The 27,828-nt window shown below is 38.7% G+C and overlaps 5 protein-coding genes and 1 pseudogene across 6 annotated transcripts; 4 read left to right on the forward strand and 2 right to left on the reverse strand.

Annotated features, from left to right (window-relative positions):
• The first annotated feature begins 1,149 nt into the window (after window positions 1–1,149).
• Window positions 1,150–7,552, forward strand: LOC308158801 (gamma-crystallin M3-like; annotated as a pseudogene). Its single transcript has 4 exons — window positions 1,150–1,158; window positions 1,553–1,745; window positions 6,895–6,975; window positions 7,274–7,552. The product of its transcript is annotated as a gamma-crystallin M3-like (transcript).
• LOC308158798 (gamma-crystallin M3-like) lies at window positions 4,665–25,088 on the reverse strand (the record flags this gene model as incomplete). The annotated part of the gene is made up of 4 exons (XM_080532498.1): window positions 4,665–4,940; window positions 5,105–5,353; window positions 24,560–24,802; window positions 25,074–25,088. 4 exons carry the CDS (start codon window positions 25,086–25,088, stop codon window positions 4,665–4,667), a joined length of 783 nt encoding a protein of 260 aa, XP_080388624.1.
• LOC308159105 (gamma-crystallin M3-like) lies at window positions 10,415–12,889 on the forward strand (the record flags this gene model as incomplete). Its single annotated transcript, XM_080532859.1, has 4 exons — window positions 10,415–10,503; window positions 11,760–11,850; window positions 12,087–12,329; window positions 12,614–12,889. The coding sequence occupies 4 exons, from the start codon at window positions 10,415–10,417 to the stop codon at window positions 12,887–12,889; spliced, it is 699 nt and encodes a 232-aa protein (XP_080388985.1).
• On the forward strand, window positions 18,284–23,040 carry LOC308158803 (gamma-crystallin S-1-like; the record flags this gene model as incomplete). The annotated part of the gene is made up of 3 exons (XM_080532502.1): window positions 18,284–18,298; window positions 22,202–22,444; window positions 22,771–23,040. The coding sequence occupies 3 exons, from the start codon at window positions 18,284–18,286 to the stop codon at window positions 23,038–23,040; spliced, it is 528 nt and encodes a 175-aa protein (XP_080388628.1).
• On the forward strand, window positions 18,390–19,090 carry LOC308159106 (gamma-crystallin M3-like; the record flags this gene model as incomplete). The annotated part of the gene is made up of 2 exons (XM_080532860.1): window positions 18,390–18,635; window positions 18,812–19,090. Coding segments are annotated over 2 exons (525 nt in total), but the record flags the coding sequence as incomplete, so codon positions are not given.
• Window positions 25,089–25,880: 792 nt separating the features above from the next.
• Window positions 25,881–26,800, reverse strand: LOC308158226 (gamma-crystallin M2-like; the record flags this gene model as incomplete). The annotated part of the gene is made up of 3 exons (XM_080531821.1): window positions 25,881–26,153; window positions 26,353–26,595; window positions 26,792–26,800. The coding sequence occupies 3 exons, from the start codon at window positions 26,798–26,800 to the stop codon at window positions 25,881–25,883; spliced, it is 525 nt and encodes a 174-aa protein (XP_080387947.1).
• Between the last annotated feature and the right edge of the window lie 1,028 nt (window positions 26,801–27,828).

The raw sequence follows: 27,828 nt of genomic DNA on the forward strand, positions 1-27,828 counted from the left end.
TCACATCTTTTTGTTTTAGTGCTTCCTTTTGCACCTCACTATTGAAGAAAATGGTCTCAATCAAGTGTCTTTGGCTGATGTGAAAGTGGAAGGTCTGGAGGTTTGTGAAACGGTTTCTTAATTGCCTGCTATTCCTACTTACACATTTAATTTAATCTTAAATAATTAAAAGGTATATTAAACTGAATCGTGAAAAGGGTTTAATTAAAATCTAATTGAAGGACACTTTTAATGTTGACATTGTCTTGCCTGAATCCTTTGCTTAGCTTTATAACAAGTCAAATTACTTTCTATGAAAAGGAACAATGATTATTTAAATATAGATATGTTCTAAAAAAATGATTACTAATATGTTCAAATGTCTCCATTATTCTGTCTATTCATGGTAGAGTATTTGCCCTTTGGGTTGTGTCACTATAGGCTTATCCAACGATGACCTCATGACCCAGTCTGCTCCCACGAATGTTGACATCCACCTCTTATAATGTGTTGTCGTGGTGACAGACATATTATCCAACTCCATAGCCAGCTGAGACGGTGGGAAAAAAGGACTTTCCTTTGTAAAGACACATATCAACCATTTTGTTTCACCGTAATTGATAAGATGATTCTAATCTTCTGTGAGTGGTTATTAGAACACATACAAGAAATCTATTTCCACCTTTGGCATAGAAGATCTATTTCCACCTTTGGCCATACAGTGTTCAATTATATATAAAAAGTAAATGTAATAAATGTGATCTTTCTCTCTCTGAACTTTTCAATGAGACAACATACCTCCACTGAAGTTAGTCCTAGTATTGTAAAGTTTGTGAGCTTATGTAAAAGGCATGTTTATATGTTATTACAAATACATGTTTATATGAATATTGTGTCTAAAAGAATATTGTGTGTAAAGTTTTAGACATTAACACGTTTGTTGTATGGTAGAGTATGCAATGTACAGTCTTCTGAGTGAGTACTACTACTGTATATCTCCTTGCTTGTGCCAGGCAGGGCTACAGCTGCACAAACGTTACAGCAAGAAGCATCCTGCTTATTCATCAGGTTCGGGAATTTGAATAACAAAAAGCCATTTCAAAGCGTATAAAGTATAAAAGCTACCGTGAACCATGACCTATTGGACAAAATCCCAGAGCTGCATCAAACATGGGCAAGGTACAGTACAGTATATCTCCATCAGATAGCTCTGTTTTTTTCTGGCTGGTTATTTTACAATACTTAACTGAGGATATTCTGTTTAGAATTTGTCAAGTCATTTTTTTTAAGTAGAGGAGGTAACTGTTGCACTCCATTCAAAGGAGTTTAGTCATGTACTGCAGATGCTAGGAGCCAGGAATGCAGTGACAAAGAGAAGTGATAGTATTATATTGTAGTATTTCAATGATAACAACTTGTCTCTAGGGCTGTGATTATATGGACCTTGCAGACCCATTTTCCACTCTTCATCTTCATAACAAATAACTAATATAATTTTAGGCATAACCCTCTCCAGTGTTGTGATTTATGGTATCATGTTGTAGAACTAATTTCTGTACATGACTCTCTGCAGATTATCTTCTACGAGGACAGGAACTTCCAGGGTCGTTCCTATGAGACCACCAGCGACTGCAATGAGCTCACCCCCTACCTGAGCCGTTGCAACTCCTGCAAGGTGGAGAGTGGCTGCTTCATGGTCTATGAAAGGCCCAACTTCATGGGAAACCAGTACTTTCTGAGGAGAGGAGAGTACTCCGACTACCAGCGTATGGGCATATCTGAATCCATCCACTCTTGCCGTATGATCCCCCAAGTAAGATTGCTCTAATGACATATATGTATAATGAAATGATAGCACATAATAATCAGATATCATTCCATTATTTGGTTGAAATGAAGGTGATATAAACCAGACATTTTTTTATTTCTTGAAATAATTGTAATAATAATAATAATAATAATAATAATGTTTCATGTTAATATAATGAAGATATTACAAAATAAATGGATCAGTTTCATCTTTGATATTATTTGATACTTTAACTGTAAATCATCTGTTTTTAAACCCAACAGCATAGAGGAACTTTTAAGATGCAGGTCTTTGAGAGGGAGAACTTTGGAGGCCAGATGCACGAGCTGATGGATGACTGTGAGTCCATCCAGGAACGCTACCGTATGTCCGAAATGCAGTCCTGCAACGTGATGGACGGCCACTGGCTCATGTATGAGCAGCCCAACTTCAGAGGCAAGATGATGTACCTGAGGCCTGGAGAGTACAGGAACCTCAGAGAGATGGGAATGAGCATGAATAGATTCAGCTCTATGAAGCGTATCGCTGACTCTTGTGAGGGTCAACGCAATTGATGTCAGAATGACTTGACATTAATAATTGACATGAAATTGAAAATAAAACTCCAACTATAACAATATACATTTCATTGTGTATTTTTCGTTTTTTATCCTAAAGAAATATTCTCTAACAGTGCAAAGTGTTTTTCCACATACCTCATTATTTCACAGGTTCTGATGGATATGTCTCCATTCATTTATTTAATAAAAAAAATAAAAAATAAAAAATATATATATTACATTATTGTAACATATAATGTAATATGTAATATAATGTAATAATTTCTTAATTGCCTGCTATTCCTACTTACACATTTAATTTAATCTTAAATAATTAAAAGGCATATTAAACTGAATCGTGAAAAGAGTCTAATTAAAATGTATTATATGCTATTCAAAAATATGTTTCAAATATCTTATGCTATTAAAACATTCTTTAGTTTTGTTATTTGTTATTGCAAACATGTATTTCTTTAATTGAAGGATACTTTTAATGTTGGCATTGTATGTTACAATATAAAACATGATGATATGTTCACTTAAGTGTCATGCACAGTTTACATTCAACCCTAATCTCACAGAAAAACCTGGGCCTAGTTTAGTCCATATAATAAATATTTCAACCATAACAGTTAACAATACCTTTGAAGACATTGTTGATTTGATGATTGTTGATAGAAACCTTCAAGGCAGTCTTAGAAAATCTAATTTATCTCATAAAAAAAAGAAAAAAAGAATGACTTGCCCAAATCATCCCATATTCTTTGAAAATCATCTTGATGATTTGATTTAAATAACGTTGACATGATTCTGGCATGAAAGTAAGGTACATTGGTTTTGGTCAAAATGCTGTCAGTCGAGGTGCCTGCAGGTGGCGAAGCTCACTAAGGTACATGCCATGTAAACCCAGGGTCCCTGGCCCCCTGCATGTCATCCCTCCTCCTCGCTTACCCATCCCATCCTTCCTGTCAATCTGTACTGTTTCTATCCCAATAAAGCCCTAAAAACATATATATATATATATATATAAAAACAGTGCCCAGATAAAGAGAACCAAAGTGTGAATTGAAGTCTGTCTTTGTCCTACAGACTCCTGTAGACTCCTTCCAGGGTAAGGAACCAACAAGGTCTTCCTGTGAAGATGGAGGTGAAAGTGGGGAGAGGGTAACAAAGGTAATATGAGTGATTATCATAAGTTACTACCTAAAAACATACAATGCCCCCCCCCCCCCCCCCAGCGTAATGGCTATAGGCTTTAGCTTAGCGAGTTAACGCATGTCTCCCACATAACTCTGAATTGCCTTGGCCATTCATGCATGGCAACAATTTGCCCAGCTCTGAGGGTAAACTATTTTATGAACAAGTTCCATTTGCGTTCACATTTTCAATCATATACAACTGAAAACTATGGGAGCTGCATTGAAAACTATTTCTGAGACATTTTCAAGAAAATCTCTTTGACAACAAATTCCAAGCAAAAAACACCCAGAGAAAATGTATACTTTAAATGCATTAACATGAGTTTGAGTTAGTTTTGAGTAACGACATTAATAAAATAATGCAATTTTGTAGAAGAATTAGGTGTTCTGTGTGAACATGGCCTAATTGCCAAAAATGTAAATGCCAAAAATGTAAATGTAAACATGGCCTGTGTCCATTTAATTATATAGTATATATATATATATATATATATATATATATATATATATATATATATATATATATATATGTTACGGTACATGTGGGAACACGGTACATGTGGGAAAACTAGGGTTAGGGTTAGGTGCTACGTCGACTTGGTACATGCTGGCATGTCTAACCCTAACCCTAACCCTATCCCTAACCCTAACCCTACCCCTACCCCTAACTCTAACCGTAGCACCCTAGTACCTAAACCTAACCCTAGTTTTCCCACATGTACCGTCTTCCCACATGTACCGTAACATATATATATACCAGCGACTGATATTTAAAAAACGTAATGTAATTTCAATAAATATGATCAGCAGCTTGCCTATACCTAATGAAATCACCACCATAGATCAATGTAAAGGTGTCGTTTACCTTGAAAATAATTATTGTACATTCACACGTGGCACATGAGCTGGACAGAGAAGAGATAACTAGGGAAATAATGTGGAGGTCTACCAAGTCTATCATGAGGAATGTGTGATACTTTACTTTTAATGTATCTTTAGCAAATCTTTTGGAAATGGCACTTTTCATATCAGGTTCCATAATTGGTGATATACTTGTCATGTGGTTAATCAAGGAACTGCGAGACAACAGAAATTCAAAAATGAATGAATCTTTATTAATCTAAAAGATCAGTGACTTTAACAAGAATCCTGGATACGCCTCATAGAGCTGAATTTGTTCATGCTCATTCCCATCTCTCTGAGGTTCCTGTACTCTCCAGGCCTCATGTACATCATCTTGCCTCTGTAGTGGGGCTGCTCATACATGAGCCAGTGACCTTCCATCACGTTGCAGGAATGGCAGTCGGACATACGGTAGCGGTCCATCATGTTATCACAATCCTCCATCAGCTCGTGCATCTGGCCTCCAAAGTTCTCCCTCTCATAGATCTTCATTCTGAATTGTCCTCTGTACTGTTGATGGAGAATTAAAAACAAAATCATACATAGCAGATCTTGCCTTTGGGGTATCGATGTCAGTCTGTCATGGATTGCACATCTAAAACTATCATGAAGCTATGATGAAGGTGGGCTATAACTTCTGCATCTGCTTTAGAAGCTGCTTAGAAATAACCTACCATGGGGATCATGCGGGAGGACTTGATGCAGTCGCTCACGGTCATGCCCATCAGGCGCTGGTTGTCAGGGTACTCTCCTCTCCTAACCAGCATCTGGTGGCCCATGAAGTTGGGCCTTTCATAGACCATGAAGCAGCCACTCTCCACCTTGCAGGAGTTGCAGCGGCTCAGGAAGGAGGTGAGCTCAGGGCAGTCGCTGCTGGTCTCATAGGAACGACCCTGGAAGTTCCTTTCCTCAAAGAAGATAATCTGCAGACAGTCATATACAATAATTAGAAATGAATCATTTGTGTGCTAATGAGTACCATACACATTCAACATAATATCTTCTATGTCCACAAATCCTCTTCGCATTTCTAAGACTGAATACATCTTTCCCCACAGAAATGCATGTTGCGCCTAAAGTTGCATTTACCCTGCCCATGGTCATGATGGTGATGGTGAGCCAATATCTGATGCAACGCTTCATCATCGACCACCTGTGCCTTTTATAGCTTGGATAGCCATAGCATCTCCATATGCATTGTGTAAACTTCCATGAGTCATCATTCTATATTGTGGTGCAGAGCAGTTCTATAGGGTGTATGTCACATTACGCTCTACAGTTATCGTGAACACAATATTGGTCCCATGTTTGTTTCCATCCACCCCAATCTACCCATATCGTATCTGAATTGTTTTGGCATTGTTTGAAAAGATCTTCCAGGTCAAACTCACCCAGTGAGATTGTGCTGGAATTCAATCAAATGAGAGGAATGCATGATCGAGTTCAGATTCAGTGTTGTATATTTAAAATATGATTTCATTATTTCAAAGGTTTTCAAAAATACTTTGTTTAACGTGTAAAAGTTTTAAAGAATTTAAATCTAAATCATACATTATCACAGAAGTTAAGTATTGCGAAAGCCCCAGAGTATATTTTATTTTGACAAAAGGATTACAGAAAGTGTGACCCTCATTCATACTAAATGTGGGTCTCATTTAGTGAAAGAAATTTCTATTGCAAACAATATGGAAAAAATATATAACTGCTGCTGTGAAAAATGAATACAAGCACACGTGGGCCTTGTGATGATGACTCAGTATGTTTCGCACAGTGTTATGTGGGAGAAGGTCAATATAAAAGGAACACTGGGTTGGCACAACAAACTGCAACTTGGCCACCTGAGACAAGCTAAACCATCACCATGGGCAAGGTAATATCAGTTATATCATCTAATTAATACTTTCATACCTCTTGATGAACCCAAAATAAAATTGCTTCATCATATCTCCTGAGAATAGAGCACAGTTTTACTTGAATAGCTTCACCGCAGAAATAGACATTAATTTATCATTGCAAGATATCTAAAACAATTGTGATCTAGATAGTGAAATAAGATGGTTGATATATGTAGTGATAGTGAAGTGATAATTATATTAGCTTTCTCAAGTGAATATAAGTGAGAAAGTGAAGTGAATAAGCAGTCATTTCTTTTAATAAAAAAGGGTTCTTCTTGTTCTCTTATGACAAATGTATTTTGCAAACCGTTTAGTCCAGAGCGCCAGTATCAGATTAGCCATAAAAATCCTAACAATTTGTTTTCATTTCCCTTCAGATTATCTTCTTCGAGGACAGGAACTTCCAGGGTCGTACCTATGAGACCAGCAGTGACCTCTCTGATCTCAACATGCACCTGACCCGCTGCAACTCCATCAGGGTGGAGAACGGCTGCTTCATGGTGTACGACCGCTCCAGCTTCATGGGCAACCAGATGTTCCTGAGGAGGGGCGAGTACTCTGACTTCCAGCGCATGGGCAGCATGATGGGACTGGGAATGATGGGCATGACCATGATCGACACCATCCGTTCGGCTCGCATGATCCCCATGGTAACCTATCTACACTGTTGTGTTTGATGCCGTCGCTGTGATCATTTTGGTGTTCACGCTGTCTTTATGTACAGTAGAGTACGTAGAACGTGTGTCAAACATATAACACTATTACATTATGATGCTTTTAGTGAGTGTAAACAGTTGGAATGCAATGACTAAATTGTAGTTATCTCTTTCATGAATGCTGTTAACCAGGCCGTGCTGCTATTTCAGATATCTTACCAGCAACCCTTACCAGGGTTCATGGAGTAGAGACATACATCAGTCAGTTACTTACGCTGTTTTCCTCCAATAGCACAGGGGAGAGTACCGGATGAAGGTCTATGAGAGGGAGAACTTTGGAGGCCAGAGTCACGACCTGATGGAGGACTGCGAGTCTGTGATGGAGCGCTTCCGCATGTCTGAGATGCAGTCGTGCAACGTGATGGACGGCCACTGGCTCATGTTTGAGCAGCCCAACTTCAGAGGCAGGATGATGTACCTGAGGCCTGGAGAGTACAAGAGCATGAGAGACATGGGCATGCTCACCATGATGAGAGTTAGCTCCATCAGAAGGATCATGGATATCTGCTAGTCACAATTCTCATTCAATGTTATCCTGTGCCTATCAATAATAAACAATCTTATTTTTAAGTACTCGTTTGTCCTCTCTTATTGCAAACTGACACTGGTCAAATTAAACAACTAAATCATAATGTAGATCTTCCAGAGCTGTTCAGAATAAAAATTAAATGTTTACAATTCGGTAACATTATGGAGTTGCTATCACACTGTATGCTTAATGTCATGTATTAACTAAAGAAATAGTGAGGGTCTTTGAAGCCGTAACTTAAATAGTTATTGAAATATTAATATTTTATTCAAGTATGAGTTATAATAGAGGGGAGGAAAGGGTTTTGACAGTAGCTACTATTGCCATACATGCAGTAATTACACAATAAACATGTTTCACTGGTTCACGAAAAAAAAGTGTCAGGGAAGACTTTCATTTCCATTCCTGTAGGATTTAAAGGGGCAGTCTGGGATTCAATTATTATCAACAAAAATGTCAGCCCTCAAATTCTTAGACAGAGCTATCGATGCAAAGACTGACCATCCATGACATCAAAAACATATTATATTGTGGTTTCTGATGGGATAAAACTGTTCAACTAGGCATTTACTGTCAGTTCTTTTCTTTAAGAATTAATGGCTAAATATACAACATTTTAAGATGCAAAATGCAAATGGATGTACAGTACCAATCCCAGATGCCCCTTTAAGGTAAAGATACAGTGGTAAATGACATGAACATGAATTGATTTTCTGTGAGAGAACTCAGAGCAACTGTAGATTATGACCTCTGGTGGCTGAGAATATGTTTGGCTGTGTAACATAGGCATTTCATTGTAGTTGATGAATGTCCCTCAAGCTACAGTATTATGCAGACACTGAAAGGTAATGCACAGATGTACTGTATTAAATTATTACATTTTTGGATATGCATTATGATCCACATTCATAAGGAACTCGATATTGTGAATATTCAAATGTAGAATGGAAACAGAGCATTCTTTTCTTATTGTTGGTCTCCCTATGTAAACTGAAAATACATGTTTTTTTATTGTATTTCTTTTTTTGCTTGATCCATGTTTTGCCGTCAACTTTGTGACTTACTGTACATGCCGAATGTTCTCAGTCCCTGCTATGCAATTAAAACAATAAAAGCACATACAACACAATACAGATTCATGCTGGCTACATAATAATCCTTTGCACACCAGACAACAGTATACAGTAGTTCTCTTTGCTACTGTATGCTGCTTGGTCAGGATTTTTCACAATGCACGTTTCACATTTCACTGAACACACCAGATTAAATACATATGTAAGTAATTAGACAGCGGTCAGACAATATATTGTGTATTTTATTCAGATTGAAAGAACCATCAGAGGAGTGCATGAGTTTATGCCCAATGCAGTCCTCTGCTTTATTAATATAATGCTATTTTCAATGAATATACTACAAAAATGTATATTATAATGAGTACATATAATACTACAATATTTTAATGATAATAAAAAAGATTTCCGGTTCCCTATACGCTTTGTGTATTGTGTCATTAAAAAAATCATTATCCCCTGCAAATACAAAGCAATTACTAAAGGACTGTACTATGATATGTATTACAATGTTATAATGTATTACAATGTTATTAATGGAGTAAATACAATGTTACATGAGGCATAGAGTAACTCAATATATAGTGTTACCCAAACGTTAATGTTATGTTGTTAAAGTAGCCTACATACCAGGGGTTTGCAAAATGGGACAATGTAAAATACACTACACAATCCTTTTTAACTGTAAAGTTGAGATATTTGGCGTGGAGAGATGTGTCCCTTTCTATCCAGTTAAATACATTTTTTGGGGAGCTACTTTTTGGGGGCGAGTGCCCTTAGAGACAAAGTCATAGGATGTACAGAGATCATCTTTAAACTGTGTTCCCTGTGTTGTCGGGCCCATTCTGCTTAGACCTAGCCTAATTGTCTGGGTTATATGCACTGAAACTGTATTAAAATATGAGTTTGTTGTTAAAGACACCCTTCAAGGGGATGAATATTGTTTTGTCACTTGGTATCCCTGACAACTTGACATTTTCAGGTGAGGTTTGGCTTCTACTTGGCTCTAATTCATGTGCAAGACAGTGGGCGGCAACAACCCCCAAATACCTGGTCAGCCAAACAATGGAGCAGCGCAGAGCAGCCTCTTGTTCGACAGCATTGATGTGCAGTTACAAAATCACTTGTTGAAATGAAAATGAATTTCTTAACAAAATTACTTATTATTATTATTATTATTCTTTCTTTCTTTCTTTTTGTCTGTCTGTCTGTCTGTCTTTCTTCTTCTTCTTCTTCTTCTTCTTTTTCTTCTTCTTCTTCTTCTTGATCTTTGATTTTGTTTTTGGGGGGAGGGGCTTTAAAAAACCCAGCAACTGATAACTGCCTTTTCATTCTGCTCTGCACTAGACATGGAGGGAAAGCCACAGCTATCTCTGTCTATTTCAAACATCCCAGAAGGTTGGCGAACATCCTAAACGTTTGGTCTTCACTGTATAAAAGGTGACATATATTAATGAAATAAACATATATTACACATATGACATATATTAACAGAGAATACATTTATATCAGACTCGAAATAAAGCATTTGCAAGCCTCTTTGTCCAGCCGACAAAACTCAGACTAGCATGACTTATAATTGCTAAGACACACTGTTTGTGTTGTTTTTAGATGGGGTGTTGAACATGAAGAAGAGGTTGTTAAGAAATACACCAAGCTCACGGAGAGCCAACACACCAACCTCACTGTTAACAAAGCAGGGCTGTTCATCACCCCCAAATATCCTTGGTTAGGGGCATCACCTGATGGTGTCCTAACATGTGACTGCCATGACATGGGTGTGGTGGAGGTTAAGGCACCCAGCAGCCTTCAGGGTACCACAATGGTGGAGAAAAGCAGAGACAGCAGGAGTCTTCAACTCCTGTAGGGCGGAGGGAGGCTGCTTTATGGTCTAAAATCACTCCAACAATCTCTATTAGCCTGAGGCCATCAAATAATTGACTGCATTCGGTCTTGCTGCTATGTGCATCCTTAGAATAGATCCGATATCCTTGGAATCACATGGGACTGGTCATAAATGAGGCTCACAGGAAGAACTGGTGGTAATGGTTCTACCTGTTTCTTTGGTATGTGTGAAGGAGTGTGAAAGTATGTGAAATACCTTAGATATTTGATCAGTTCCACTAAGTTTGTTCTTGTTTCTTTAGACACTAGGCTACCACCACCTAGTACCTGGATAGTGAGACTCATGATACTTACATGCATGGCTGGCCCAGATGACTGACTGGCGCCCCGGTGCATGATGATGCAGATATCACAAGAGCGTAAAAATAAGTAAACAAATGAGAAAATAATGTAGAGAATCATTGACTTGATAAGATTCTGGGGTGACAAACTTTATAAGTACCCCTAGAGACAAAGGTGATAGAAACATACAGAGATGATCTTATAACTGTTACCCCTGCAAACTGAGAAATGCTTTGTTGTCCTTAACCAGCAGAAACTCTGACTCCAATCTCTGACTGTCAGTGTGAGGCCATAAAACAATTCAATGCATTCAGTCCTGCTACAGCATATGCCCCTCTAACCTATACGCATTGCATCATCATGTGATTCCATCTTTCCTTGGAATGATTTACAATGACTCCTCAGAAATGATGCTGACAGGAAGGTTCTATCTGATTCTTTGATATGCTTCAACGAGTGTGAAAGTAAGTGAAATACTGTCGATATTTGATCGGTTCTACAAATGTGCCATTGTTACTCTAAAGACTGTTCTTCCATTATACCGAGTCATCTTGTGGTAAGCTGTCTTTCCACGTCCTTGCACAAACATATGCATGATGTACTATATTATACTGATACATGAGAAGCCATACTTATTCATCTCACTATCCTAACAGAAACACAAAGCACAACCAAATCAAAACATATATTTACGATATAGAAAACATTACTGTAATTAAAATCATATCTAACCATATCATAAGTACAGTAACTTTATTCACAAACGGGAGGTTTTACAATCAATTCTTCAATTTGCATGCAGAACACTCCTATTTAGTTTTTTACCCCACATAGCTCTAAATTATAACTTGCAGTCTGCATTTCTTTGATGTATGGTACAGTACTGACCTCTGCGTTGCTCAGCTGACTCAGTGATTTATACAATTGAGCAGCGGATTCTTTTGGAGTCACATCAAGCATAAAAGGCAGCACGCTCGTGAGGAGAACAACAGAAATCAAATAACCGTGACCATGAATGGAAAGGTAATGTGGGGCTGAGATTGTGGTCTGTGTACTGTACATCACCTACCAGGGAGGAGAACTATCATACCTATGGAATCCCTTTGCCTTAGTATTGGTTACTGTGCATATTACAGCATAATAATGATTTTGTTGTTGCAAAACATTTGAATGATCAACAATTATTGCTTTTCTGAAAATCAGTATTGGTTTCATGTTAGGACGTCATCATATTGACATGCTTTTTGATCTGTTTTTAGATCATCTTCTACGAGGACAGAAACTTCCAGGGGCGCTCCTATGAGTGCAGCAGCGATTGCAGTGAGATCACCACTCACCTAAGTCGCTGCAACTCCTGCAGGGTGGAGAGTGGCATGTTCATGGTCTATGACCGCCCCAACTACATGGGTCAACAGTACCTCCTGAGGAGGGGAGAGTACCCTGAGTACCAGCGCATGATGGGCTTCAATGACTGCATCAGGTCCTGCCGTATGATCCCCCAGGTAAGCACTGCTATGATTTTGATCCCCAGGTGAGCTCTGCTATGATTATGATCCCCAGGTAAGCACTGCTATGATTATGATCTCCCAAGTAGGCACTGCTACGATTACAAAATAGCTAGAAACAGCATCAATACAGTGTTCACTGTCACACATGAATTACCAGCAGCTTCAAAATTACAAAATGTTTTCAAAATGTTTATACAGTTCATGAGTAGCATTTCATGCAAACCTATCAAATAGGGGCTTTTATTAATCATGACATGTCTGTGATCCTCCATTCACAGCACAGGGGACCTTTCAAGATTAGGATCTATGAGAGGGAGAACTTCGGAGGCCAGATGCACGAGCTGATGGACGATTGTGAGTCCTTCCAGGAACGCTACCGTATGTCCGAAATGCAGTCCTGCAACGTGATGGACGGCCACTGGGTCATGTTTGAGCAGCCCAACTACAGAGGCAAGATGATGTACCTGAGGCCTGGAGAGTACAAGAACCTCAGAGAGATGGGATATGACGACATGAGATTCAGCTCTATCAGACGCATCACAGATTCCAATTAAATGTATTGCCTTTGAAAAGTCCAGGCGGTTTTTAATAAACATTTTAAACAACAATGTTGCTGTTATTTTCGTATCTAATTTCCACAGAATGTCCCATTGCTATAATTATTTTCTTCTGAACACCATGGGTTCATTATTTAGGGATAGAAACATCTATAATATATGAAAACAGATATGTATTATCCATTTAGGTCTGATGATGAAGGCTTTTAGTCTTAACATAGAGGGTAGAGTGTTGATGCACCTTTAGGGGTTTTAGAAATGGGTGCTCCCCACATGGATGCTACAGTGGATGAGGGGAGTTACACTTTCTAATAATAAGGCATTATAGGGCATTAATTACTGTGAGGCTATAAGATCACACATTTGCATGCACCAAGATGACCACCAATACTATTTTTAAAAAACTAACGATTTACAATCTTAAGACTAGTTGTAAACCAATTACAAATGTGTAACCACCAGTTCAATATTAGCAAATATATATTTGTTTGTACATAGGTACTGTACAGTACATATATGGCATCCCATTTCCAGAAAAATATTGCTATTACTGCTATTAAGGAGTTATAAGACATCTGCAACATAGGAAATAGCTGACATTTTTTAGAGGTTATCTTTCAATTCAGTTATTCAGTTATTGCACACAGGTAGTCTAATAGCATATCAATAGTAAAACAACATTACATTTCACACAGGTGGTAACATGTCTCAGAGAGAATATTCAATCCACTTAAAAATTAAAAAGTAAAAAGTAATACTCATAATACTGTAATCATTTTCATTCAACATCAACAATGCAAAAATGTATTTTCTATAAGCAAATAGCAGCAGTTTTATAATGTGTTCAAATATTTATATTAATTAATTCATAAAGCTCTAATGAAGCTACTGTTTGTCTTCTATGACAACAAATTCACAACACAATAGTGGGATTAGGTCCTCCTAACACATTATTATTACAATATTTTTAAACATTATTACATGCTTAGTCAATTATAAGTAACTATATCCATAAACATTTACAAATGATTTGTTTGACAAATCAAAACACATTGTGACAATTCACCCCTTACAAAGGTTTCTAAAGTTTTATAAGCCATTTGTAGACCTTGAATTGGTAATAATAATCTCAATTTGGTCAAATTACCAAATAAACCCACAAAAGGAAATGACAATGCCATCCGCTTACTACTCAGTGTGCATAAACTTCAAAGTGGGCGAGGAACCCTGTGAGGTGATAATAGTTTGTCTAGGAACCCTGTGAGATGATATGGTTTGTCTAGGAACCCTGTGAGGTGATATGGTTTGTTCAAAGTGGGCGAGGAACCCTGTGAGGTGATATGGTTTGTCTATGGAGCATATTGATTAACATACCATGTGACAGGAACAAAACAGGGACAAAACTGGTTATTTTTCATTTTCAAGAATGGTCTATTGATATACTGTATGGCACAAACTAAAACAACTTCTTTTCTTTTTTTTATCCAGAACCCTGTCGCTGAAAACCTAGAGAAGAGCCAACGGTCAGTTTGTGCACAGCTAGGATAAATCCAAATCGTAGAAGAGGATAGATTTAAACTGTATTTGTGAGAAGAAGAACAAATTGTGAAGTGGTTGTTAATGTGATGAAATTGTGTGTTTGTGTAAATAGTGTATTAAATTGAGCTGTAGCCCTATTGTCTTTTGTTACATACAAGTTTATTTTCATATCAGTGTCTTATAAGTTCATATGGGCTGTGCGCCATTGTGTGCAATGAAATAATACAAAATAAAAAAACACACATTTTTAAAGTAGTGTCACAACCCTGTATAAGGACCGTTAGCAACTCTTCCAAGGGAATTAAATCCCTTGGTGCTGTAGCTAGCATGGCCGGTTTATAGGCGGAGGGTCGTGGGTTCGATACCCGCTTAGGGGAAATTACTCTGCCCCCTCATTTGCACATTGGTGTCAGAAGTGGGATGGCCCATTGGAGAGGTGTATCCATGTGAGGGATTTGTTATAGTGAAGCGTGAGGGCACACGCTCCCGAACGGAGGGGATACTGTAACGACCCTGTATAAGACCTGTTAGCAGCTCCACCAAGGCAGTTAACTCTCTTGGTGAGGTGATTAGCGCAGCGTCAGTTTGTAAGTGTATGGTTGTGAGTTTGATACCCACTTAGGGCAAGCTACTCTACCCTGCCATTCCAAACAGTAGTTTAAGACAGCAAGACAATCATCAATCACACAACATTCTGATTAAGGACCGAAACTAGTTCACCTTCCATTGAAAGTTTAATGTTGCTAGCTAGTGGCTAGTTAGGTGTAGTCTAACTGGCTAGTTAGGTGTAGCCGAGTTCAGATGGTAAACTCACTCCTCAAGTTCAAATATCCATTCTGTTAGTTAATCAACCAATGTCATCCGCACCGTGGAAATGCAAGCTTTCCGATAGCGTAGCTGGTTAACATTGGGTATCTGAGGAGACTGTCACGTGTTGGCAAGTTCGAGGCTCATTCAGAGCAAGTTGGATTACAGAGCTACGGTTTGCTACTGTGTGTTTCATCGACTTCGAGCTCACTAGAGAAGTATTGAATAATAATGTTGGAATAATTATTTATTAATGGTTTATAAATGTCTTAGTAATTAGCATTACTATAAAGTTGATTGATTGATTGATTGAAAACTTTATTAGAAGATTTGCAGAAGTAGGTACATGAAAGTACATATTACATACAAGGTCAACTAACAGGATAAAAACCCAAGAAAGCCACTGGCTTATTTCAATTGGGGTCCTTGATTCTCAATTCATCGTTACATGTAAGACAGACAAAAAAACTAGTACTATCTACAAGATAATACAGACAAATAACTAGTACTATCTACCAGATAAACATACATCCATCATGGGAAGAACAATACAACAAAACATAAGGTATGTACAGCGGGTAGGACAGGTGGGGACATACACCACAGGTGGGGGCGGGGGACAAAACACAAAGTATGTACAGTGGGTAGTTCGGGTCTTTTAATCTGATTTTTGATTTAGAGGGTCCAGTTACAGATTGCAGCCTCCTGTAAATGTTTTTTGAGAGTGGTTTTGAACGTGGGCAGTGTTTTGTACTCCTTTAAGATTATAGGAAGGGCGTTCCACATTTTTACTGCATAGTTTGCAAACGAGTTTAACCCCTTGTTTGTGGTGCAACGCGGTTGAACGTGGTTCGTGGAGCTTCCTCTGGTATTGTATGTGTGGACGTTGTTCACTTTTTGGAAGTATGTTGACAGGTACTTGGGTGTCTTTGTGGTGTAGCGTATCTTGAAGACCAGGCCCAGTGCAAGCTGCTGCACTCTGTCAACTACTCGTAGCCAATCAAGGCTCAAAAAATTAGCAGCGGTTAGATGTGTCCTAGGGTTGAGGCCTAGCAGAAGCCTAACCAGTTTATTTTGGGCTGTCTGGAGTCTTGTTTTTTGGGCCTTTGTGGTTCTATAGTACCATGATGTTACGGCATAGTCGAAGTGACATTGAATGAGAGCTCCTGATAGGGTCCTCAGTGTGTTTTTACTGACAAGTGAGGATATCCTGTACAAGAATCTAGTTCTATGGTTCACTTTTTTGATTACTTTTGCTGCCATTTTATCTCCGGAAAGATTTGCCTCTAAGATGGAGCCCAGGTATGTAATATCCTCTTTTCTTGTGATATTAATGTTACCCACTTTTATTTTGAAATTTACAGCCTTTCTGAGTTTAGATGGGGATCCGTATAGGATGGTTTCAGTTTTACCTAGGTGTATTGATAGTTTATTGTCAGCTAGCCAGATGCAGATTCTACTCAGTTCAGTGCTTAGCGCTTTTTCCACCTGCAATATGTCCCTGTCAGAGACCAGCAGAGCCGAGTCATCCGCGAACAGGAACAAATTGCAATCCCATGCTGATGACATGTCATTCACATATATTAGGAACAGTAAAGGTCCCAATATGCTTCCTTGTGGAACGCCGCAGGTCACTGGGAGGGGGGGGGACAGTGTTCCGTTCACACTAACCACCTGTTCCCTCCCCTCTAAGTAGGATTGCATCCAGCTCACCGATGTTCTATCGAACCCAATTGCTTTCAGTTTATCTAACAATATGTGGTGATCTACTGTGTCGAAGGCCTTCTGGAGGTCCAGCATGACCATGCCGCAGTACTTGCCCGAGTCCACCTCATGGTTGATGTGGTCGTTCAAATAGAGAAGGCATGTGTCAGTGGAATGGGATGTTCTGAATCCTGATTGAAATTCATACATCAGATTTTTTTTCGGTAAGGTACCTATCAACCTGTTCATAAACAATTTTTTCCATAAGTTTCGAGATGGAATTAAGAATAGAAACAGGTCGGTAGTTGCCTGGGTCTAATTTGCTTCCTTTTTTCGACCGTATACTGTAGATTCACTGAATAGCTTAATCAACTAATGCTTTATATGACAACACATAAAAAATAAAAAATAAAAAGATTCTGTCAGATCAAGAACAAGAAGTTGTTGTATGTAACCATATAAAGAGGGTTGCACCATGGAACTTTGGGTCAAGCAGTTAGTGCTCTTTTGTCTTTTGACCGTGGTAATATCAATTCACACCTTTGATTGGGTCTAGAAATATCTAGACATTTTAAAAATCCCTGACCAGCTAAATTACATTGTGAAAAATAAGGTGTAAAAAAACATTAGATGAATCAGTAGAGGAACTCATTAGTCAACAAAACTGACAGCCCTATTATAAAGGTTTACCAATGTTTCAAATAAGCCTTCTGGGATAAATGATAAATCTATGTATTTTTATATTTCAATTAGGTCTGCAATATCATTTGTATGTTAGTACACCTGTCACAACGGTAATTAAAAATGATTGTCTCCAGCTGTCTAGTCGTAATGAGTGGCCTAATTAAGCATTATTAAATGTAAACTTAAACTTTCATAACTGATGTAGCCATTCTTGTTATTGAGCTCAGTTGCACAATATACATCCCTCAAAGACAGATCAAACTCATAAGATGGATAAGTAATATATGTACTGTATATACAGTATAATATATATAATTCTGCACATGAACATTATTATATGAACGTTATACTGTGTAGATAGGTGCAATTTGAGGTCCATTGTTAAAGCCACACTGTAATTGGACCTGAGAATTTTCTTTTTCTCTGTCATTCAAAAAAAACAATAGAGAAATCAGACCTCTCCTCACAAATGCACACAGTGATAAGCCTATGGGGGCCCTATGCCATACTGCCTACTCAGGACTTTTACACAATAGGCCTAGGGATTCTTTTGATGTTAAGCCAGCTATAAAAGTACCCAAGGACAGTGCATTAGCTATACATTTTCAGGCCATATTTCCCCTTATACCCATATACTGTACGCACAACATCATGACCATGACTATTGGCAAGGTAAGTGAACTTCTAGGATTCTACACCAAGAAACATCATAATTCACTGCATCATTTAATTGCTCAATGCCAATATTGTGTTTTCTGTTGTCCTACAGATTATCTTCTTTGAGGATAGGAACTTCCAGGGTCGTTCCTATGAGACCACCACCGACTGCCCTGAGATCACCTCCTTCCTGAGCCGTTGCAACTCCTGCAAGGTGGAGAGTGGCTTCTTCATGGTCTATGACCGCTCCAACTTCATGGGAAACCAGTACTTTCTGAGGAGGGGAGAGTACTCCGACTACCAGCGCATGGGCTTGACTGACTGCATCAAGTCTAGCCGTAATATTCCCATGGTAAATCCAACATAATTCATAATCATTTGTTTGTCATCACTGATAGCTGGAATTCGTCCAATACAGTAGCAATAACTGTGAAGACTTTGTAATAACATTTATAAGCTAAAATGCAAATCCAGTTGTTTTGTATTATCAATTACTGATGGCCTCTTTGGTAATGTTCCCTCTTACAGCACAGGGGACAATTCAGAATGAGAGTCTATGAGAGGGAGAACTTTGGAGGCCAGATGCACGAGCTGATGGATGATTGTGATAACATGATGGATCGCTACAGTATGCCCGACTGCCAGTCCTGCAACGTGATGGAAGGCCACTGGCTCATGTACGAGCAGCCCAACTACAGAGGCAGGATGATGTACGCGAGGCCTGGAGAGTACAAAAGCATGAGAGACATGGGCATGCAGTCCAATATGAGAGTTAACTCCATCAAGCGCATTATGGATTCCTGTTAATTTACTGTATGCGTTCACAGTAGGTTTGTAATAAAGGCTTGTATAAAAACATCAAAAATTCTATTTATTCATTCTTATATTCAAACTCATCATTTGATAACAAAATCATATATCATACTGTACATTATCCAAGTCAGAGGCCTGATTTTCTGCTACACATCATTTCTTCATACCTATAGCCAATACATTATGGTCACAAAAACGTCAGTAGCCAAATACTGACATTTCTACAAAATGCTGATGATATCTACCAATTAATTCCAATACATTCATTATACAATAGATTTCCAAATACAAAATGCTCCTAATTCTTTATTTCCCCAGGATTCTTAAAGCCAAAGCCATACTTTTTGTTCAGAGAGTAGAGTAGTACCATAACTACAGCCTTAAAGGCTATAGAAACATTTTAAAGTAACACAAAATACACCTCAACTTCCTTGTTTGTCTAGATTGATGCAAAGTAATATCATATACTGACCACATTTCAGATTGATGTCATATGTAAGCCATTATGTCTATAGCCTCAAAGTGGCCTTTAAAATCTCTCACTCACCTCACTGAAACACTTTAATGCAGAGTTGACACAATGCAGAAGAGAAGTTTTCTCTTAGTGGAGTTAAAAAATGACTAGGTTATGACAATGACTGGTGCTTTTAGACATAATGAATTGGTGAGATTGTCTGGGATTCTATTCAATTCATTAAAAAAATGGGGTGGACTGCAGGTCCCAAAAAGATAAACTGTAGGCCACCACATTAGTGGGTTCTCCACCTTCAAGCCAGGCCAAAGGTTGTCTCAAAGGTAACATCATGTCTACATCAGGATTCTTTCATCAGGCTATATGCTCACTCTAGATTATTATAATTGTATTGTTGGCACATCCCTGAAATTACCTTACTTACTTACTTACCATACTTTAACAACTAGGATGGGATTGTGTAAGAAAAAACGTTGTTTGTGCAGTATGTCTTTTAAGAGGTTTGTCCAAAATATTTTAAACCTACAGTATAGCTCTTTCAAATGAAATCGGTTGATTATATCTGGGAAACCAGAATAAGTCAAAAACATCATTCTTTATTTAGGCTAGGCACTCAACTAAAGTATATTTACATGTGAACACAGAAGATTACATTATTATTCCATACACAATGCTGTATAGTACTAACTGTTGTTTTACAGCAGAGTCACTGTGTTAGGAGAATATAAATTACATTTCAGATTCAACCAACCAATTCCTTGGTTAACACAATGAACTCTGCTATCAGTATTAATACATGCAATTTTGTCTGTAAATGATTTAGCCCCTTTAACATGATCATATAATTCTTATTATAGTGTCATTTTAACATATATTAAACTAAGTAACATATTCCAATAACGTTTCATTTAAACAGGATTAGTCCATTCCCTTGTTGGGCAGCCCCACTCATCTTCTTTGTTACATTACTGGACACATGCCATACTGTACCAGTATTAAAACATTCGAGAGATTGAGCCTATAGTCCATCCCACAATAGGAGGGGTTGAAGTCAGACAAAAGCAAAACAAAGCTAATTATGCTTTTCATTCATTACGCTGACAACATAGAAATGAATGGTGATTGAACTATAAATGCGCAACATATAAAAGGTTGACTGCATCGCTAAATGTACAGGATAGTTGCCACAGGAGTGGTTGTGAAAGGGCTCTGAATATAACATGATACATACTACTGTAATTGTTTTGTTGTTCTATTGTAATTTGTTCTATTATTTGAAAACGTTTTAAATATTAAATACTAGATTTAATATTACAAGTATAGGATTGTAATCACAATGGCAGAGCAGATGATTGTGGGCATCATTTCCTCCATCTCAGACCTGGAGCTGCAAGGGTTGTTTCACTGCAAACATCAGCCTCTGGTTGTCACCATCTGGAGGCAGAACTGATCTTGCAATGTCATCCCTCACGTATGTTAACACTTTAACTAAGTTGATACTTTAACCTGAATTGAGATAATGTAATTCACAATTTAGAGGAAATCTAATGTTGTAACTGTTTAATTGTGGGTATGTCTGAGAGGTTGGGAGGCATGGGGGCAGAGACATTCAGGATGGAAACAGGATTTATAAACATGAAATTAGAGTAATAACCAACAGGCTGTCCTTGTAGGTTTAAAATGTTTACATAATTCATTGTTATGTATTACAGTAATTGTAGCTATAAATATAACTATATTTATATATACGTTTCAGAGACAGGTACTTTTTCCACATTAGATGAGTTATAATTATAATGTACTAATGTGAGATTAGAGCACCTTTGGGTCAGCTGTTGAAATGTTAAATGTGAATAAAGAACTCCCCAATATACTGCATGTACTGTGCTTTCTCACATAACGATTTTTGAATAAAGGGCAACTTGCAAAAATGTAAATGTGTTGAATTTGAGAATATCACATTTTGGTGTACGATTATCATCATGTCATTTAAATATGGGGTTGTAGTGAGTCAAGTTAAAGGGATGTTCCACCTTTTTAAAAGGTTTTCCTGATTTGTCCCTGACCATAGCTGGAGTTGATGAGCCCAGACAGTTGTTAGTTACATATTATTTTAGGCTTCAATTCTGATAATAATGTCTAAAACACCTTGCAAAAGGTGAAAACCAACTTAAACCAACTCCCCCCTCTGAGTTTCCCGATTTTATTATAAAAAAATAAATAAAGCATTCAATCATTTAATAATGATCCATAAACATGTGCAGACAAGCCTTAAGCCAGGTCACAGCCAGCACAGAATACATTGTTCATCGAAAATGCTGACAAGTTGGGTCAAGCAATTTACATGACAATACTGCACTTTGTCCATGGATTATAAATAGAGCATGCACATCCCAGCCGTGCTTCAGTGTGACCAAAGTTAGCCAACACAATGGGAAAGGTAAGGCTGGTTTTTTTGCTATGCATCTTTTGTGCCTCTGCATTCCTCTGTAGAATATTCAAACGAAATCAATCATAGGGGATGTTTCAGTCTGTGTAATCTCCCTCTTTATCTTGGGCTCACTGGTGGAGACATTATCACAGTATCATACAGTATCATACAATCCAAAACATCTCCGTTGATCTGTTTTTAGATCATCTTCTACGAAGACAGGAACTTCCAGGGCCGCTCTTATGAGTGCAGTGGGGAATGTTCTGACCTCCACTCCCACTTCAGTCGCTGTAACTCCATCAAGGTGGAGACCGGCGACTGGATGGTCTATGAGCGTCCCAGCTACATGGGCTACCAGTACTTCCTGCGTAGGGGAGAGTACTCAGACTACCAGCGCTGGATGGGCTTCAATGACTGTGTCAGATCATGCCGCATGATCCCCCAGGTAAGCACAACATCAAGGAGACATGTTTGTAGCTTTTCTTAGACCAAAAATCTAGAAAACTGTGAGTTTTGTTGCAAAATGCCATTTTCAAAAATGTACTTTCTCTTCTATAAAATCATTGCTGTCATGACATAAAAAGCCTCTATGATACATTTGAAAGGACAGCCCCTAGTTATTTGCTTACACAATAATCATATTTATTCATGTGATAAATGTCATGTGTCAAAGTGGATATATAGTGTTTTTAGTGGAATTAAACTCAGTTTAGTTAGTTTTTTTTCTTCTTTTAGTTATAACATTCAAAACAACTGTTCCTATCTCCACAGCACGAAGAATCTCACAAAATGAAGATCTTTGAGCGCTCTGAGTTTGGAGGTCAGACCATGGACTTGACAGACGACTGCCCCTCTCTCTTTGAACGCTTCCATTACAATGACATTCACTCCTGTAATGTGATGGATGGTCACTGGATCTTCTACGAACACCCCAACTACAGGGGACGCCAGTATCTCATGTCTCCGGGCGAGTACAGGAGATACAATGAGTGGGGAAGCATGACCTCCAATGTGGGCTCCATTAAGCGTATTACTATGTGAAAAGGGCTGAATTAATTTGAATTCCAATGTGAATCAATTTGAAATAAAACTATTTTCACATTTCTGCATCTTCTACCCTTTCTTAAACAAGACCCTGTACAAAAAGGAATGTGACACCAACATATTTAACAGTAAACATCTATCCTCCTAAAGCAGATCAGTCACGTGATGTTATACAAAATCAAGTATGTTATCAATGGCTGTTATACAGTATTCTGTGGGTAGCCTTTCAAACTAAAAGGATACACAAATGCACAATATGTTCTTAACAATAATAATTATAACAAAGATTTCTGACAGAGAATTGTATTAATAAGGAAATACCTTAAATCATAGCATTACCACAATTGTTTGATGTGTTCAGCGATTTTCTTTTGTGGTATAAACAGCACTCAACACAATGCACTGGATGAATCCTACAATAGGGAAACGGCTGGAGAACTCTAGTCCACACTTTTTATGGACGTGTTATGGGAAATAATTATGTAGTCAGAGGTCACATTTTATGACATACATTGATGATACATTGAGTTACTGCTATTTTTCTGTTGGAAAAGCATTGCATTATGTAAAGGTCGAGTGTATTATTCCACATCTGCAAATGCATTTCCTTGAATGTCACACTTTATTCACAGATAGTCTATGCATATGCTCACAATTATTTTGTACACTAAATCACAGGAAGCTGAACGTGCATGATAATAGGGGTAGTGGTAGCTTTGGCCTAGGGGATAGTGAGTTGGACTGGTGATCAAAAGGTCATGAGTTAAAATCCCACCTGGGAACACCACCACTAGTGTGCCCTTGAGTAAGGCACTTAGCCCAAAATGACTCCAGGGAGACTGTCCCTGTAATCTCTAATTGTAAATTGCCTTGGATAAAAGCGTCTGCTAAATGGTAAACAATGTAATACTATTCAGAGATAACATTCAGTCCCTACTCTGTGGATGTATAATCCATATGCTACATTTCACGTCCTCCCCTTCTGACACAAATAACCATGTACTATATGTTTGAACATGCAGGTTTATTGAGAACAGACACAGGAAATATGAGCATTTCTAGTTGAAGTCAGTGATTCGTCTGAGAGAGCCGATCCTGGGGCTCATGCCACCCCAGTCACTGAATCTACGGTACTCTCCAGGCCTCAGGTAAAACATCCTGCCCCTGTAGTTGGGCTGCTCGTACATGAGCCAGTGGCCATCCATCACATTACAGGAGTTGATGTCAGAAATGCGGAAGCGGTCCTGGACGTTGGGGCAGTCGTCATTCAGCTCCTGCATCTGGCCACTCATGTCTGTGCGCTCATACAGCCTCATCTTGTAATTGCCACGGTGCTGCAGGAAGACAAAAACAGAGTGCAACATATTGGATTCAGGTGAATACGTGGTATCCCTATTATAAATAACAAATTGGACTTGGCTGCGGCTGGACCTTGCCATATCTCACCTATGCTGTATCTATACATTGAAGGTACACATTACATTTCTTGTATCTGAATCATATGAGTTGATCTTACCATGGGGATCATTCGGCATGACCTGATGCAGTCGGTGATGCCCATCATGCGCTGGTTGTCAGAGTACTCCCCCCTCCTGAGAAAGTACTGGTGGCCCATATAGTTGGGCCTCTCATAGACCATAAAGCAACCGATCTCCACTCTGATGGAGTTGCAGCGGTTGAAGTAGGTGTGCAAGTCGGCACAGTCGCTCATGCACTCATGGTGCCGACCCTGAAAATTTCTGTCCTCATAGAAGATGATCTGCAGATGGGAATGTATTGATTTTTAAAGCATGTGGTTGAATATTGCTTCTTTTCTCCCGCTTCTTCTTTTTCTTTTTTCTCTTCTTTTTACATCGCATACACAGAAGTGATATTTCACCTATCGTAATTATTCTATGGTGGCCAAGCATTACTGCCATTAAACTATGTCAAATACAACACTCAGTTTGGGTAATCTCACTCTCTGAGCACACAAACTTAATGTGTTTTTCTTTTTTTGTAGTAAGAATACAGGTGGATGTCCGACTTACCTTTCCCATTGTCATGGTTATGTTGGGCAGATACAGTAGACACTCAATGGACACACTGTGTGCAACTATCCTTTTATAAAAAAAACAGCGGTGTGATTGCGCAGCATAAAGTATTGTCATTCAAATACGTCCTATCTAGAGTTAGGGACACAAATCTGGTTATGTATAGCCATGCATTACTGTGTGATGAGTTATTGTTCTTGTCCAGTTTTCACATGTTCATCACTATTGACAGAAAACACTACTGTACACTGGCCAGGCATTGGTGGGCATAGCATCAGCAAAACAAGCTACAGCACTGTAACATTAAGCAAATCATTGCTGTTCCAAAAACACCATCTACTTCAACTAGACCCTTTTGTGCACAACTGCATATTATGCCAGACTTTTTAATGACCGTTGACATGTCTTTGACACTTTTGAGGGAGCCCCGAGAAAATAAATAGCCTGAAGACCTCATGTTCTTGAAGATGTCATGTTCCTATACTGCTGTTATCAATCTTTGTTTACTCTGCGCTTTGTTAAATATCTGGAAATATCTGTGGTGTTTCCACTGCGGTGATTTACCTTCAGAGGAAAAACAAACGTTTCATCCCACTAATCAGGAATTTACTATACGCTTGAATATTCGATTTTAGTACATGCATTTAAATGGAACTACGGTTAATTAGTCACACTCAATTCAGTGATATATCCAGTTGTAGAAAGAGAGCAAATAACTGTTTGTAGTAGTATTGTAAAATACCATTTTATTCAAAGTATGAAAAAAGGCATACAGGAGACACTTCATAAGGATTGTTTTTTTCATTAGAGATCCATGAGACGTTTGATGGAGCCGATCCTAGGGGTCATGCCACCCCAGTCACTGAATCTACGGTACTCTCCAGGCCTCAGGTAAAACATCCTGCCCCTGTAGTTGGGCTGCTCGTACATGAGCCAGTGGCCGTCCATCACATTACAAGAGTTGATGTCAGACATGCTGAAGCGGTCCTGGACGTTGGGACAGTCGTCGTTCAGCTCCTGCATCTGTCCATCCATGTCACTGTGGTCGTACAGCCTCATTTTGAAGGAACCACGGTGCTGTGAGGGAATGGAAGATACTTCAGTGACCCTCATTTTTCGCATTTCACAACATACATTCATGTGAATCACTCCAGATCACTAAACTACCAACACACTATAAGCTGCTCAGTGATATCCACTGTAGCATCCATAGTATCAGATCAATCGAGAGTATCAATCCATGGTATTATTCTCAGGTAGGATAGAAGGTGCCTACCACAGGGATCATACGGCAGGATCTGACAGTGTCAGACATGCCCATCAGACGCTGGCAGTCCGAGTACTCTCCCCTCCTCAGGAAGTGCTGGTGGCCCATGTAGTTGGGACGGTCGTAGATCTGGAACATGCCACTCTCCACCCTGATGGACTGGCAGCGGTTGAAGTAGGAGTGCAGGTCAGCACAGTCACTCATGCACTCATGGTGACGCCCGCTGAAGTTCCTGTCCTCATAGAAGATGATCTGAGGATAGAAAAGCAGATGATATACAATACAGGATCCACATATGAGACTATTCTAGTTTCAGACCACAGAGTGGACTCAAAATTATTGAAAGAATGTTCACGAACATGTATTAGTGTGTGTGTATTAGAACATGTATTAGTGTGTGTGTATTAGAACATGTATTAGTGTGTGTGTGGATGTAAAACACATATACCTTGCCCATGTTTGCTGTCATTTAAGCCCCTTGCTTTGCTTTAACTGGCCCTGTGAGATTCCTTATATACATTTGAGCTTTGGAAAAGTATGATGCCAGCTTTTGTTATCCAGATCAGCAGGTGTTTGAATCAGCAGAAAGCTCACAGGTGTGTTTTTTATATTCTCATTATGATGACCACACTGTTACATTGTTTAGAGCAATAGCTGCAATAGCGAGAGCCTGAAAAGCTCTGATTGACTGGACTTCCAGACGAAAGCGCGATGCACCATAGCTGTATTATTTAAGTCTCTCCCTGGGTGTTATTTTGGTCAAATCAAATCAAGGTTATTTGTGCTATGATCAAATATATTGTTTATTATTCATGATTATTTGGCATGGTCATGCTTTGTGAAAGTTTTAAGATTTGAATGTACTGCCTGGAGAAGTGTAAAATATCTGGTACAATTATTGGTATTTGATTTATTATAATAAATACAAATATGAATTGACAAGAGAAATGTAACAATAATTTTAAGGTAGGACTGCAGGCCATACAGACCATGGCTCCTAAAAAAGGTTATTTTGGAATTGGTTGACTGTAAATTCTGTGTTTCTTAGCGTAAAAAATATGGACCTCCCTCAATCTGACGAACCATTAGGGGTCTCTGGGCCCGATGGAAATACGGCCCTGGGGGAACATGTATTGAAGCCAAAGAGTAATGCTGAATCTCAGGGGTGGACGCGACGGGTTTGGATCGAGCTGAAGCAGGTCAAACAGACCACTACTCAGACTACCCAAACTACTCACTACCGGAGGTCGGAGACACAGTGGCTTTGTCTATGAACCTGTGGACGATCCTGAGTCTGAAGACCAGTCTACCACCGAGGACTATGACCCAAATCCACACTGTCCAGGCCAGATGTAGAACCCGTGGGAAAACCTGAACCTGTGAGGAATATTATTATCTAAATGATGATCACCATCAGACGTAATGCTATAGAAAGCCCAGGCAAGCGCCTTAACCTATGGTATAAGTCTAGTGAACTGTACCTGA

Source organism: Nansenia antarctica, assembly GCF_963989245.1.
Source record: "Nansenia antarctica genome assembly, chromosome: 5".
Classification (NCBI taxonomy): domain Eukaryota; kingdom Metazoa; phylum Chordata; class Actinopteri; order Argentiniformes; family Microstomatidae; genus Nansenia; species Nansenia antarctica.